Source organism: Danio aesculapii, chromosome 9 (genome assembly GCF_903798145.1).
Source record: "Danio aesculapii chromosome 9, fDanAes4.1, whole genome shotgun sequence".
Classification (NCBI taxonomy): domain Eukaryota; kingdom Metazoa; phylum Chordata; class Actinopteri; order Cypriniformes; family Danionidae; genus Danio; species Danio aesculapii.
In genome coordinates this window covers 21,925,641-21,941,160 of record NC_079443.1, presented here as the reverse complement: position 1 = coordinate 21,941,160, position 15,520 = coordinate 21,925,641, and the positions used below count along the sequence as shown (strand labels likewise).

The 15,520-nt window shown below is 39.1% G+C and overlaps 1 protein-coding gene across 1 annotated transcript in view; it reads right to left on the bottom strand.

Moving 5' to 3' along the window:
* thsd7ba (thrombospondin, type I, domain containing 7Ba) overlaps nt 1–15,520 on the bottom strand; it is a 402,582-nt gene that overhangs the window by 88,434 nt on the left and 298,628 nt on the right. Inside the window, exons 14-16 of the mRNA XM_056465204.1 lie at nt 11,824–12,015; nt 3,566–3,820; nt 3,148–3,326 (exon numbers count right to left, since the gene is read on the bottom strand). Coding sequence (XP_056321179.1) covers nt 3,148–3,326; nt 3,566–3,820; nt 11,824–12,015 — 626 coding nt within the window. The remainder of the gene's footprint in view (nt 1–3,147; nt 3,327–3,565; nt 3,821–11,823; nt 12,016–15,520) is intronic.

The following is a 15,520-nucleotide window of genomic DNA, read 5'->3' as shown; positions in this document are numbered from 1 at the left end:
TAGTAATATGGACAAAGATTCAGCATAATTGCAAATTATGGTTTAATAGTTGTGCAGTAAAAAATATTGACACATGATTTTTTATGAGGAAAAAACATTTCACCCTAATTTTTGGGTGCTGGGGTGGATTGATAATAACTCAATCATAAAATGTGCTCCCCCTAAACCCCCCACCAGGTTTTGGTTTGTTGCCTCAACAACGTGCTAAAACACCAAGGTTTTCTGTAAATTATTATATGTGAATTGAGCAACAAACAAGCCATAAATACATTAGAAAAGTTTTAATTTAACATACACAATATCATCAAGTAATATTTCATCAAAAACTAGCCATAATTGGTGTATTGTGGGTTTCTGTGGGTACCTATTGAATGTACCTATTTACCAATTTATATTATTCACTGTGGAACCTCAGAAAGCAGTGGTTGGTGGATGTGAAGCAAAGGTTTGTGCCACATTTTTGTTACTTGGTTTAGGTCAGGGGTTCCCTAACTTTGTCCTGGCGGGCCGTATTGGCAGGTTGGCAACTAAACTCTGGAACTCTGGCACCCTCTTTTAGATGAACTGTCGAATCCTGGCACTCTGTAGCTCCCTTTCTGTGTATCCATGACCGTCAAGTGGGCTGAATCCATATGCACATCAAACTCAGTTTCTGTAGGGCCACAGCCCTGCAGAGTTTAGTTCCAACCCTGCTTCAACACACTTACTTATAGGTTTCAAACAAGCTCGAAGAACTCAATTAGTCAATCAGGTTTGTTTACGCAGGGTTAAAGATAAACTGTGCAGAACTGTGGCTTTTTGCAAGTGTAATTGGCATCTATGGATGCTTCAAGCTCACTGTCAGAAGAATGAGCCTAACTGCTCAATCTTGTTCTTTACCTGTGAGAAACAATATACAGTAAAGCAAAAAATATATATTATGGTGATAACTATGCATTTCTGCACATTTCCATCTATATGATGCTATTATTTTTACAAAAGTGGTCTTACTGCATAATGTTGCCCTGAGGCAACAAATGAAAAACTACCGTTTTAGTACATAATAACAAAAAGTGTCTTTTCTCAATCAAATATGCTTCTTCACATATCCATGATCATCACATATATTTTAATATAAAGATATTTCAATTTAAATACATTTAAAAGCTAAACCTAACTTGAATACTACTAGCTCAAGCAGGCTATGGTCCAAAAATGGCTCATAAATGGCTTTTGCTCCAGAAGACAGGTCAAATCCAGGGGGGGTGGAGGTGGTGTCGGGGGGGGAGGGGTGGTGGTGTTGTGAGCCAAAAAAGTGGTTTGTTGCTTGAGGGGGGGTATGGGGGGGTTGTGGGCAAAAAAACTGGTTTGTTGCCTCAGCACGCCTTAAGTTAAGATAACAAATTATTAAATTTAATCTTGACACATAATGGCAAGCTATAAAAATCTTTAAAATAATTTACATTTCTCAAATTAAAGGCTATAATTATGTTTCAAGCAAGAGTATCTTTTTTCTTCTTCTATTTATTTTTATTTTGGTTAAGACCTCTTTTATAAGGGGCATCAATATTCAGATAAAATGAAGAGCAAATGGAGATTTGTGCTGCATTGCCAATGCCAATATGAATTCAGTTCCCAAGGAATGCATGAACTGATAAAATGTTATCCTTAATGCATTTTCCCTTTGCATAAAAGTGTCTGCCAAATGCATAAAAATGTAGGAAAAAGTAGCCTTCTTTAAAGTTCAGAATCAGAATAGATCCAACCAATAAATGTGCTCAGATATACCAAGATACCAAAGTCTGCGATAAAATACGGAGAGATTTCAATATGAACTTCAACACTTCCCATCAAACCCTTCTGAGAACTCCATTAAATCTTCAGAGCTATGAAAGGGCATCCTCAGAGCGATACAATTTTCTCCAGGGTCGCTCTCAAACTCAAACACACATGAATCCGCTGTGGCTTTTCTGGTGACTTTCTACTGTGTTTACCAAGAATTCTCCATCTCCACACCTTCGCGGAGTGGGCAGCTTCACAAACCACCAGCTGCACAGCCAGTCTGCCAGGACCACAGAGCGGCCGTTTGCAAAATGTTAACAGTGAGAGTTCATCCCCCCAAAAGACTGAAGGGGGCATTAGCCAAGGCAAACTCTGCCTTTTGCGGAGGGGTATTTTGAGTCCCGTTAAACAGTGGGTCCATAAAAGTTGTTAGTAGGCACTTAACCATCTGTACACACAGCCGCAAAAGAATGCATTTGAATATTTTTCACGCACACTGCCTCATCTGCATACTGACCTCTAGAAACCAGTGTGTCCTCTACAGCCCGTTCCAGCACACACAGCACATTTATAATATCATTTCCCTTTAAAGCACGACCCATCTGGGAGCAAGCTGTCGCAAACGTACTGCTAGATGAATGTCCCTACTTTATGCTTTACCGTGCTTTTCGCAGATGTGGCGATGTCTAATTCAAACAATAGCCTTGCTCATGCATAAAGCACCCCGCTAATGACCAAATAAGCATTTCTATCATTGAGATCGACGATGAACAATGTGCGACCCGTATGTGTACTTTAGTGAGATAAAGCAACGACGTTTAACACAACACTTATACAAACAGTCTTAACCAGCTGATGGTGAAAGGAGGAGAGGAGAGGTCACGGAAACAGACAGCCTGCGCTAATGGGCATGTTTTTCTGTGAAGAGCACAAATCTATGGCAATCAGGAGCAGTATTTACATGGACACTTGTTAGCACCTTTGTGCCGTCTCGCTGAGAAAGAGGAACTATTTAAAGGACGAGGAGATTGTGTTTGTTCATGCTTTAGCTTCGAGGCTGAAGTACATTCGGTAAACTGCACTTAATGAAGAGGCATACATTAACCGGTGAAATGGTAATGAGCTGAATGTTAACCGTGCTGAAAATGCAAAATGTATCTCTAGGCGGATTAAATATATTCCGTTGGGGATATTTCAGGCATTCAATAAAAACGGATGCGTTGAAGGCTCTAAATGAAACAGTTTACATGAGCGATTATCTGAATCATGATGCCTGCGATCATAGACCCTAATGATTCTCATTACTCGCTTGTACTGACGATCAACCATATGGTCGGTGAAAACCCACAGAGATGCTATTTTGCCTACAGGGGCCGCACATCTCACCTGATTTTTGAGGTCTAGTTTTGGACACGGCCTCCCGCCGTTGAAAGGCTTCTCTCGTAGCCATTTGGACCTGATTTTCAGTCCACTGCCACAGGAGGTGCTGCAGGCTGACCACGGTGACCAGTCGCTCAGCTTGCAGTCCAGAGGGCAGGGCATGTAGCAGACCTCTTCCACCAGACCTGCGAAAGAGCATGTTGAGCAATAAGAGCGGCCAAGCCCCTGCCATTCACTATCAGTCTAACAACGTTAGCCGAAACACCTGGTGCCGTTTCTGAGACCTCCGTCTAATTTACACTGACAGTTCAGGGCACCCCACTGCTTCCTATTTGACTAATGACTGCTTGCCTTCCCAGCGGAGACGAATTACTTGGCTCTTTAGTGAGAGCGAGGAAAAAGAGAAGAAAACAAGTAGACCAACCTGATTCGCTGCAGAGGTCTGGGCTGACCAGGTGGGATTCGTGGTCTAGACAGGACATTGCACGATAGCGCAATCCCTGACCACAGTCGCGTGCTTCTCGGCGACCCCTCCAACCCTGTGCCGGGGTCTCCGACAGGATACAAGACGACCAATTACCGTATGGCTGAGACACAAACTCCTCACACGGACAGGGTTCGGACTCCACCAGAGGGTACAAGTCTTCCCGCTGACATCGGTCTTGTTTTCGGCTACGACCTGAAAATGGTGATAAAATAAGAGAGAGAGAGTAATAAATATAACAGGCTGAATTTTAGGTGCCACTCAAAAGAAACATCCAGACCCCATTCATGTGTGTAATCTGTCTTTGAAAATTATTAAATCATTAATGATGTCTGGATAGCTGAACCATTATTCATTCTGCTGTCAACTGTGGACTGCTAAGTGCCACTGCAAACATCCCCAGGGGACGATTAAGGAACTATTCTGAGAACACTGAAGTGGAAACGCTCAGTGACAAGAGAAAGACTCACAGAATCACTTCTCCAAGCAAACACGCCGTTTTTTGGCACACTTTATATGATGGAGTGGGGTGTCCATTCCTGCTCCTGGAGGGCCACTGTTCTGCCACGACCTTAATTAAACATCTGAAGCAACTAATTAAGGACTTTGTGGTTATTAGAAATTTCCAAGCAGAAGTGTTTCAGTTAGGAATGAACTAAAACATCTACAGGACATTGGAGCACGATTGGACAACACTATTACGGAGGATCAGTTCTAGAATAACTGTGCTAGGACTTTAGAGGGGTTCCAGCTGTGCTAAACATATGCAGTGCTCAGCATAATTGAGTACACCCCATTTTGAAAAGGAATATATTTATCCATTTCTCAGTGAATATAGGTCATATATTTTGGCGCATTTGAACAAAACAGATTTATTAAACAGACATATTTATTAAAATAATATTTTAGTCACCAAGCATATTTTGAAATAGAAATATAATACATTTAAATACATGGAAAATATTGAAAAAAAATTACAAACTGCGAAATTTCAACAAAGTTTTACACATTTTTTGTTTCTTTTGAATTTTGCTCTTTTAAAAAAATTGTATTTAATATTTTTCTATAACATAAATTTACTGGACTAATTCTGGATCTTTATCAAAAGCTATTTTGTTAGTACAGACTAATCTAATGCATATGCACAAATATAATATATAATATAAGCCTGTGTCTAGCTCTCTACAACTCTCACATGGTCGCCCACTGAAGCTAAGCAGGGCTGTGTCTGGTCAGTACCTGGATGGGAGACCACATGGGAAAGCTAGGATGCTGCTGGAAGTGGTGTTAGTGAGGCCAGCAGGGGGCACTCAATCTGCGGTCTGTGTGGGTCCTAATGCCCCAGTATAGTGAAGGGGACTCTATACTGCTCAGTGATTGCTGTCTTTCAGATGAGAGGTTAAACCAAGGTTCTGACTCTCTGTGGTCATTAAAAATCTCAGGCATGTCCTTCGAAAAAGAGTAGGGTTTTAACCCTGGCTTCCTGGCCAAATGTGTGCAACCATCCCCATATCATAATTGGCTTCATCACTCTGTCTCTTCTCCACCAATCAGCTGGTGTGTAGTGTGTGGTCTGGTGCAATGTGGCTGCTGACATCATCCATTTGGATGCTGCACACTGGTGGTGGATGAGGAGAGTCCCCCCAATGTGTAAAGCGCTTTGAGTGTCCAGAAAAGTGCTATATAAGGAGTTATTATTATTATTATTAAATCAGAAATTTGTGAGGGGTGTACTCATATATGCTGAGCACTGTATTTAATGCTTTAAGAGCAGCACACTGCATTATGTGCTACACTGCTAAATAGAAGCTGGAGTTGTATTTGACTGTCAGGGAATCCACAAATGTATAAAAATCATGCACCTTCACTCTAACATAAAATGCTTTGGATTGATGCTTATGCTAAAGGCTCAGAATGTTAATTTTTAATATTTATTTTTGACTTAGCAATGAGCATTCTGTCATCAATTACTCATTTACATTTATTCATTTAGCAGATCCACTTTCATCCAAAGCGGCGTACAAAAGAGGAACAAAAGCTATTTGTCAAAGAGCCAACAATAATTGTAATATACAATGCCAGGTTTATTACACAACTAGATTAATAGGTAGAAAAGAATAAATCTTATGTAATTACAGACCCACAAATCTTTCATTTGTATTTAAAATTAAAATTAAGATATATTTAATAAAACATGAGGTTTTTCTGCTATGGATTTTTTTTTTGGGACGTTTCACAATACTCATACTGTACTTTACTTGGTGCAAACAATTAGTCATGGGAATTTAAGCTGTCATTTCACACTATGCAATTCTTAACCCAAATTTAATGTTCATTCATACATTCATTTTCTTTTCGGCTTTGTTCCTTTATTAATCAGGGGTCGCCACAGTGGTTGTCCGTATTCAAGTTTTGCATCCATACACATATCATTTCAAACAATCTCTGCATCCACATGGCAATGGAAAATGGGTTTAAATGCTGTAACACGCATGCCACAACTGCATGTGACACTGTAAACTAACACATACAGAGCTGTAAGATACAATAAAATTAAGTGAAGATTCACAAACAAATTTCAAGAGGCGCATGTGATATGATTGATCGCAGCTGGTCTCTCATCTGTAATCATTAGTAAGCCAATCGGATCATTACAAACTCACTGTAAATAGCCCAACTAGCATTACTCTCTCATCTTCCTTTTTTGAAGAATCCCCCCATCCACCCCATCTGGGGGTGATGTTGTCGCGGACTAAAGTGAAGAGTGTTGGGCATTTCCAGAAGAAATTGAAAAGCGGGGGTGGGTGGGTGGATAGGGCATTTTTTTTCATTGGCGTGTTTGAGGGGGATCAGTAAAATGAGGTGCCGGATCCGGCTTGTCCCAGCACAAATTAAGTCCTGCATGTGGGGATCTTCCTTCTCAGTGCGTTTTGCCTCTCCAGACAGGTTTAAAGACTTCCTATTCTGTAACCCATTATCCAAAGAGTTTGTTTTGTATAGACGAAAGGCCGAACAATAATAAACTTTTGAAACTTTTTTCAATCTGTAGCCTAAAATTGTTGTTCTAGCGAATGAAAAAGTTACATACATCTTGAATGGCCTGAGGGTGAGGATGACGCAGTTAGATACAAGAACTGCATGTACCAAAAGCGTCTCTTTTTCTCTCTCCCACATTCTTTATTTTTAAATATACAAACATAGACCCGCAGAACTCTCATGTTCACTGGACCATAGACATCTAATTTATCTAATGAGGAGAGAAATGAATAGATTTCACATCATAAAGGCTTCTGTTTAAGAGGCTATTAGTTCCTCTTTGCACACTTCACTTCCTGGAACATTTCAAATTAGTCATGTCCATTAGACATGATGAATATTATTAGGTTATATAAATAAAAGGATCTGTCCGTGAGGAAAGATGCTCGTTTTAGACATGCTGTCACTGACACCGACAGACCAGCGTTCAACAGGGTCCTCAAACCTGCCAAGCACAATCACGTCAGCCTGTCAAACCTGTGGCCCGCGCTGGACAATTATGCACAGTCAGGTTGGAGAGCGAAGAAATATGATGCTTTGATGTAGTGGATTCAGAAGCTTCTTGTGTTTTGTCGTTTGATTGAAGGATTCCGCTTTGTTGCATCAATGGGATTGGTGCAGTTTTGCTGACAGCTAAAGCTTTAAAGATAATGCTGATGAAAGATCATCATCAATCATGATGCAATGCTCAGTGGATTTAGTCAATCTCTGCTTGAGTCAAAAGCCAAATTAAACTGTCTCGGAGAATATTTGATGAGACAGCTATGCTCTTGTGTTTCAAATTCGCTGCACAGAGAATCATCCCAAGGAAACCAGGAGTACTTGTTGCTGGGATGGGACTTGTTGATGGCCATATACTGGGTATTACTTTTCAGACACATCTAAAAGTACATCAAATATTTCACAATAATTAATAAGCGCAAACATTTATGATTTTTGCTTTTATGTTCACTTTACATTGCAAGCAGTTAAAAGATAACTTTCCCATATTTCAGTCAGCTTTGCAACGTTACACTTGCCGGCCATATAAATAGGTACACCTTACTAGTACCGGGTTGGACCCTCTTTTGCCTTCAGAACTGCCTTAATCCTTCATGGTACAGATGTAACAAGGTACTGGAAATATTCCTCAGAGATTTTGGTCTATATTAACATGATAGCATCACGCAGTTGCTGCAGATTTGTCGGTTGCACATCCCTGATGCGAATCTTTTGTTCCACCACATCCCAAAGTTGCTCTACTGGATTGAGATCTAGTGCTTGTGGAGGCCATTTGAGTGCAGTGAACTCATTGTCATCTTCAAGAAACCAGTCTGAGATGATTCATGCTTTATGACATGGCATGTTATCCTGCTGGAAGTAGCCATCAGGAGATGGGTACACAGTAGACATGTTCAGCAACAATACTTAGGTAGGCTGTGGCATTGACAAGATGCTCAATTCGTACTAATGGGCCCAAAGTGTGCAAGAAAATATCCCCTACACCATTTACACCACCACCACCAGCCTGAACCATTGATACAAGGCAGGATGGATCCATGCTTTCATGTTGTTGACGCCAAATTCTGACCCTACAATCCGAATATCGCAGCAGAAATCGAGACTCGTCAGACCAGGCAACTTTTTCAATCTTCTACTGTGCGAATTGTAGCCTCAGTTTCCTGTTCTTAGCTGACAGGAGTGGCACCTGGTGTGGTCTTCTGCTGCTGTAGCCCATCCGCATCAAGGTTCGACATGTTGTGCGTTCAGAGAGGCTCTTCTCTATACCTCGATTGTAAGTGGTTATTTGAGTTACTGTGGCCTTTCTATCAGCTCAAACCAGTCTAGTCATTCTCCTCTGACCTCTGGCATCAATAAGGCATTTGCACCCACAGAACTGCCTCTCACTGGATATTTTCTTCTATTCAGACAATTCTCTGTAAACCCTTAAGGTGGTTGTGCATGAAAATCCCAGTAGATCAGCAGTTTCTGAAATACTCAGACCAGCCCGTGTGGCACCAACAACCGTGCCACGTTCGAAGTCCCTTAATAAACTTTCTTCCCCATTCTGATGCTCGCTTTGAACTGCAGCGGATCATTTTGATCATGTCTACATGCCTAAATGCATTTAGTTGCTGCCATGTGATTGACTGATTAAAAACTTGCATTAACGAGCAATTGGTCAGGTGTCCCTTATAAAGTGGCTGGTGAGTGTTTATTGGCAGTATAGGTATGTACTCTCTCAATTCATTACCTGCACCCAGACATGCCTGTTTATGTGCAATGCAAAAGTCTGGCAGATGAAAACTGGATTTAGCGTTATCCGCAAGTCTATCCATGCATCCATCCATCTATCCGCCCACCAAACCACCCATCTACCTACCTACCTACTGTACCTACATATATACCTACCTACCTACCTACCTACCTGTCTGTCTGTGTCTAAATATCTCTCAAAGCAAGCCTCTATATTCAGTATCCAAAAAGAGAGAGAGAGATAGTGATGGACACAGTTATAGAGGTAGAGAGATAGAGAAAGTCACACTCTCACTGGTGTCCAGGAGTTTGCCAGCCTCCATCTGCTTTTGGTGTTCAGAGGCGGTCAGTGATAGAAAACAGCTCTAACAGTGTGAAATCTCTGTCAGTACACTGCAGTCTCTCTGACAATCTGCTCTCTGCTTTCCCCGCATGTGCGCGAGTGTGTGAATATGTACATCAAGCGCACACACTTTTTCCACAGCGATGATTCATTATTGATGACACCTCCAGAAAACAACACCTGCTGGATATTGTGCATTCAATTAAGCAAGAAGCACAAATGTCCTTAGTCTGCAATTTTCATGCTTCACTTCTGTCTTGTTTTGATCCTGTCGTATTTCTAGGTTGAAATCTGACATTTTAACATGCTCACCTTTGATGTGGGATTTCCTAAAGGTACGGGGTGAAGAAAACCCTTTGAAAGTTCATTCGACACAGTGAACACGTCATGTCGGGAGATGTGCAGGTTCTTAATGAGAGCCAATCATGATTTTTATGGGAACAAACTAACTACAGCGGAAAGCGCTGCAGTAATTCTCCAACAGACAGCTCTAAATCTGCCTGTAGAGCGGTTCACAGCAGGTCCCTGATGTCTGATGATAGACAGGACTGTCAAAACACATTGGATATGTGCAGTAACACTTAAAGAATGAAGATGAAAATAGATCATGAAATAATTGAAAAAGTCTTCTCAATTATTGGAGCACTGAACAATTAAAGTTCACTTTCTTTTTCCAAGACCGATTTCCCTTTAGTTGCTTTATGTGCTAAAGCAGACTTGTCTGTCGGCTTCCTACCTTCGTTAAATTTATATTCCTCAAGTGATACTACAACTGTGACACTCTAGAAACCACTGTACATCTTGGTACCAGCTCTTCAAGGGATTTCAGAAATATGCCACTAATTTGTACCCACACTTGTCTGGATATAGACAAGCTTATCCCCTGGCTACAGTAGAAGGATTAGTTAATTCACAATTTTTTGCACTATTGTTGCAGTATTTGTTATGTTGTGTGAGTTTCCCATTCTAAACACTTTCAGAAATACATATATTTTAATCTTGTTGTTATATTTACTGAGGAGCTGTAAGCAGCATGTGAATGAAAGAACATATAACCAAACAGTTAAAAATCCTTGTTCACATGTCAGTATAATTATGAAAAGTAAACAGAATACCAATAGACGAATTACCAGTTTGTAAACATTCAGGATGCGCGCGCAGCGACGTTGCAGAGAAAAACCAGGAGTGCTAGCATTTACAGTGAGGGAATGACATCCGATGCGGTACAGATTTGACACCTGTCTGTTGACACCAATACAAGTTGTTGTATTAGAGATAAGTTATATTGATTACATATTACAGTATATAAATTATTTACATAATGCTTTCAGCATATTACAACAGCTTGTCACCCAGTGATAAGCACAGTTATTTGGCAAAATTTACGTTAAAATGAGCGGTGTTCATGTGACAGGTCTATTTGCGATGGCATCCTCCCAATGGATATTGGGTAAGACGAAATGGCAAAACATTCAACCCGAAATATCTCATTGAAACTCCAAGTGATTTTACAAGAGAGAAGTCAAAGGCCTACAAATCTTTGGATGCCTACAATTTTGTTCTGTGTGGCCATGTGCAAGAAATAATGTTCCATGATTACCAGATTCATTTTGAATTAGGTCCTCACTCCATTCAGCTCCCTTTTAGCCAAAAATGTCTGCGGTTGGCATTAAAAGTGGTGTAGTGTACGGTAAAAGTTAAGTTTTCTATTCTTGGACTTTGAATTTGGCATCCTACTGCACAAGACAACATGTTTGCTATTGCAACCAGTCTTTTTTTGCAACTGGAAACCCGTGTGACGCCATGTGTGACGTAGGTTGGTAATTCCAAAAGTGAAAAAAGTGAGCAGGTTATTGTATGCTCCATTCACCTCCATTCAGCTGTTTCATTTTTTGTCAGTTTTGCATTTATTAGAATAATGTATAAACTATTACAGCTTAAAACAATATTTTGTGTCTAATTTTCATGTTTTGTGGCAAGTAGCCATGTAATAAGTGGAATAAAGTACATCCAGGGTCATTGTTTTCTCAGAATAAAGTCAGGTTTATACAACCGATAAGCCTATCTAGCTTTATTCTGCGATAACAACCTCCTCACTGTAAAAAAAAATGCTGAGTTGTCCCAACACAAATCAATTAAGTTAACTCAATAATTTTTATACATTTAAGTGGATTGAACATAAAATAATAAAGTTGTCCCCCCAAAGAATTAAGAATTGTGTCATTTCAACTCATTTCAAATAACTATTGTAGTTTGGACTAGCAGTAAAAAACGTAATTTTTTTGAGTGGTACTTTATCCCTAATTTAATACACGGATGTAATATGCATATATTATGGACACATAATTATTTTGAAATATATTTTGTGTGCCTGACTTTTTATGCATTATCAGCCTCAACTAGAAGTTTAGTAGCTTTAAGTTAGGCAAGGAACAATACTAATTGAGCAAAACTGAAACTCCTTGATTACCCATCTCATTGCATTTTGCTATTATAATATATGGTGTTATTACCTCTATCATTAAATAAGCTGCATGTTTACAACTCTGTGCATCACCCAGTGCGTTATCTGACTGTATCTCACCTGTAATGGTGCGTTTGCGTGTCCGTCTGCTCCCACATCCAGAGCATTCAGAGAATTTCGACCAGGAACTGAAGGCACAGTCATCTTTGCAAGCCACCCAACAGCTCCTGAAGCGAGATGGCATCGGCCCGGCCCACCGGAGACACTCAGACACGGCCACCATCTCATCATACTCATCCACACAGCTCACACCTGAAAGGACACACAGCCAACCGCTGCTTTAATATCATGTCACATCTGTAGACACTTAGCCTCCTTAAAGGTGCCATTAGCATTGCATATAAAGTGCTAAAATGTTAAAAATGTGACAATAACAATATAAAACAAACAATCAGTGGTGGAAAGAGTACTAAAACATTATACTAAAGTAAAATTATTTATTGGAAAAAAGTACTTAAAAGTATGTCAAAACTTGTAGTACAGGAAGAGTAAAAGTATCTGTTCTAAATACTACTCATAGTACGAGTAAAAAGTAGCCCTTCTAAAAGTACTCAAGAAGAGTAATGAGTATTTGAAAACGTAACAGTCTGTAGAGCATTAAGTTTTTGTTTTTAGATAATTTTGCCATTTCAGTCATCAAAGAGTAGGCATCCAATCTAAACAACTTCTTGGTCGTTGTGTAACCCCGCCAGTCCTACACCAGCCAACCCGCTCCGAGCTGTATTTGAACCGGCAATTTTTTGCATGGAAGTCGGTTACTCTAACAAGGAGGCTAAAGACCTAAAGCACTTTTTCGGGTTCAGAGGAGTGAGGTTTACCTGCACAGCACTTTACTAGCTGGGCTCTGTTACACTCACCCCCCAAACTCCACTCCCATTTGGGTCACGGCACCAATGTAACTCCACCAGTCCTGCACCACCCAACCCGCTCCGAGCTGGGATCGAACCGGCGATTTTTCACATGGGAGTCGGGTTTACTAGCTTTACTAGCTGGCCGCTATTACAGTTACATGTAACAATTTAGCATTTTCTTGAACACGTTTAATGTTTCCATACTGTACATGTTTCTTGCATTTATAAGGCGTCTGTGTCTTAAGGTCTGTCTGCCCAATGGAATTTTTCTATGGATAATTTCATTAGACTGAATGTTTTTCTCTTCTTTTTAATTCTTTTATAACATTTTATCAGCTTTTATTTTATTTTATTTTTATTTTTATTTTTACCATTTCTATTATTTGTTTTTATTTCTCTTATACTTGTTTCTTTTATTCCTGTTTATGTAAAGCACTTTGAATTGCCACTGTGTATGAAATGTGCTATATAAATAAACTTGCCTTGCCTAGACTGGAATAACTGGACTGATTATAGTGTATAGTAAAGTAGTGACAGCAGTCGCAGTCAAAGTACTGATGCAGCATTAAAAACATATTCAAGTAAAATTACATTTTTTAACTAAGTCATGTACAAATCTGGCATTAAAATCTATGTTACAGTACTACGTTACTAAGTAACAGTAATTTGAGTATTTCTAATTTATTACTTTACACCACTGCAAATAATCCAGTACCAGCACCATTATGGAGTGTAAAACAAATGTGTTCTTTCATTGACATCATCAGAGGACACCCTTGCATATAAAGTCCCAGGAGTAATAAAACATGTGTGGACAAATCTGTAGCTGAAGGAAACTCAGATAGTAAAGACAATCAACACAATTGCAACAGTGTAGACTCTGTGTTCTTCCAGCCATGTCAGGTGGTTTTTTTAGTAGGATAGCGTACTGTTTATTTATAATGCAATTCTAATCAACAATACTACATTTCTAAATGATAAGAGCATGTCTGATTCATTTAGTCATGAACATCCATATCACCTCACGATATGACGTTATTTCAAACATTTAATATGCATAAATGCAAGATATGAAAAAAAAATGTGTCAAAACTGCCAAACACTAATGCTGTGCCAAGCTAAAAATGCTGTGATTTTTAGTCTCCTCTACTAACTCTTTAACTGTCCACCATCCCAAAATGTAAATGTGTGATCTTGCAGAACACAGGACAAAGTTCCTAATTCTGGGAAGGTCCCACATTGGTCAACCTGTATTCAACAGTGGCTTATCTCTCATTCTGCACCAGTCTAAAAGCGTGCACGCTTTGGACATTCGGCTTGCTTGATATAATAAATAGCTTTGAAAGAAAGATTGCCTTACATTTCTGATGACAGAAAACACAACATACAGCAGAAAATACAGTCAACGAAAGCCATTCAGTCAACACCAATCAATTCCGAGCCATTTATAGATGGAAAATAAGTGTCTTGACAGTTCCTCAAGCATTAATGTGGAAACAATTCATGGAAATGTATTCGCAGCCCAATTGCACATGCTTTTAGAGCTAAAAGCCATTAACTTTTCCCCATAACTCTCTCTTCTACAGTGCCGATTTTAGATCCTCTCTCATGAAAATAGTCCTCCTCTGCATCACCGCCACTGGGACGATAAATGATATGCTTGGCAAATGTGAAGCCGCCTGTTACCTTTTCAGCACACTGGATCCATTCCACCCACAAGCTGATGTATTCCTTGCAGACAGCAGAGATTGTGCCGGGGACTTTTCGCTCACTGACTTAAATTTGCCACTCTGCCTTACATGATGACATGTTTTGACACAGTCCTCCACAGCATGGCTCGCTTCCACTCAGCTGAGGCTTTTCAAGGGAACACGGTTAACAGAAGACGCTTGAAGTAAACTTCTCAAACTAAATGGCATGGCTTATTATCGGTTCACATTGTTTACAGAAAATGTCATTAGAGGATGACTAAAAACACATTAGTTATTCTGAACGACCAAGATTTTAGGTGAGCTTAATAGAGAACAAATGAAAAGGGATTTTACCATGGCAAACATAAGGCGACATATGTCTTTTCAATGTTTATCTTCAATGCATTGTAAATAGCTGAACTAATCATCATTTTAACTTACTTCACATTAAACCGACTTTAAAGATCAAGTTGAATCTCAAATAACTTAGATATTCTAAGTTATAAATAAATTAGAATTCATGTGAAATATAATTGAGTCAATATTAAAGAAACAGGTTATTATATTTTTTTTTATGCAGGCCATTAGTTTTATTATCCATTTGACAAATTGGTTCATAAACGTATGTGACCTAGGATTGGAAAAAAACAGTCATAAGTGTAAATTGGTTTAAATTAAGATTAATACAATATCTAAAAGCTAAATAAATAAGCTTTCCATTGATGTATGTTTAACATTTGGTAGAGATACAACTATTTGAAAATCTGGAATCTGAGGGTTCCAAATAATCTGAATACAGAGAAAGTCACATGCACTGAAAAAAAATGATTCAAAGATGATTCCTTGGATTTACTAAATTTTTTTTACGTTAAGTGGTTGTAAACAATTTATTTGGGCTGAATTTAAACCAACAAATTAAGTTGAACATAGCTCAATTTAATTTGTTTGTTTAAATTCAACACAAATAAATTGTTTGCAACAGTTTTGCATGCAACACTTTTTTGAGTGTGTAAAGTTATCCAAATTAGGGTTTTAGCAATTCGTATAATTAATCAACAATGTGTTTTAATGTCTTTACAGTTGAAAATTCACTAAATATCTTCATGGGACATAATCTTTTGATTTTGACGCATACAATGCATTTTTGGATATTGTCAAACCTGTAAAAAACTGTAAAGCCTTATAGTCAAATTGACCAAATGAAATGAGTGTAGT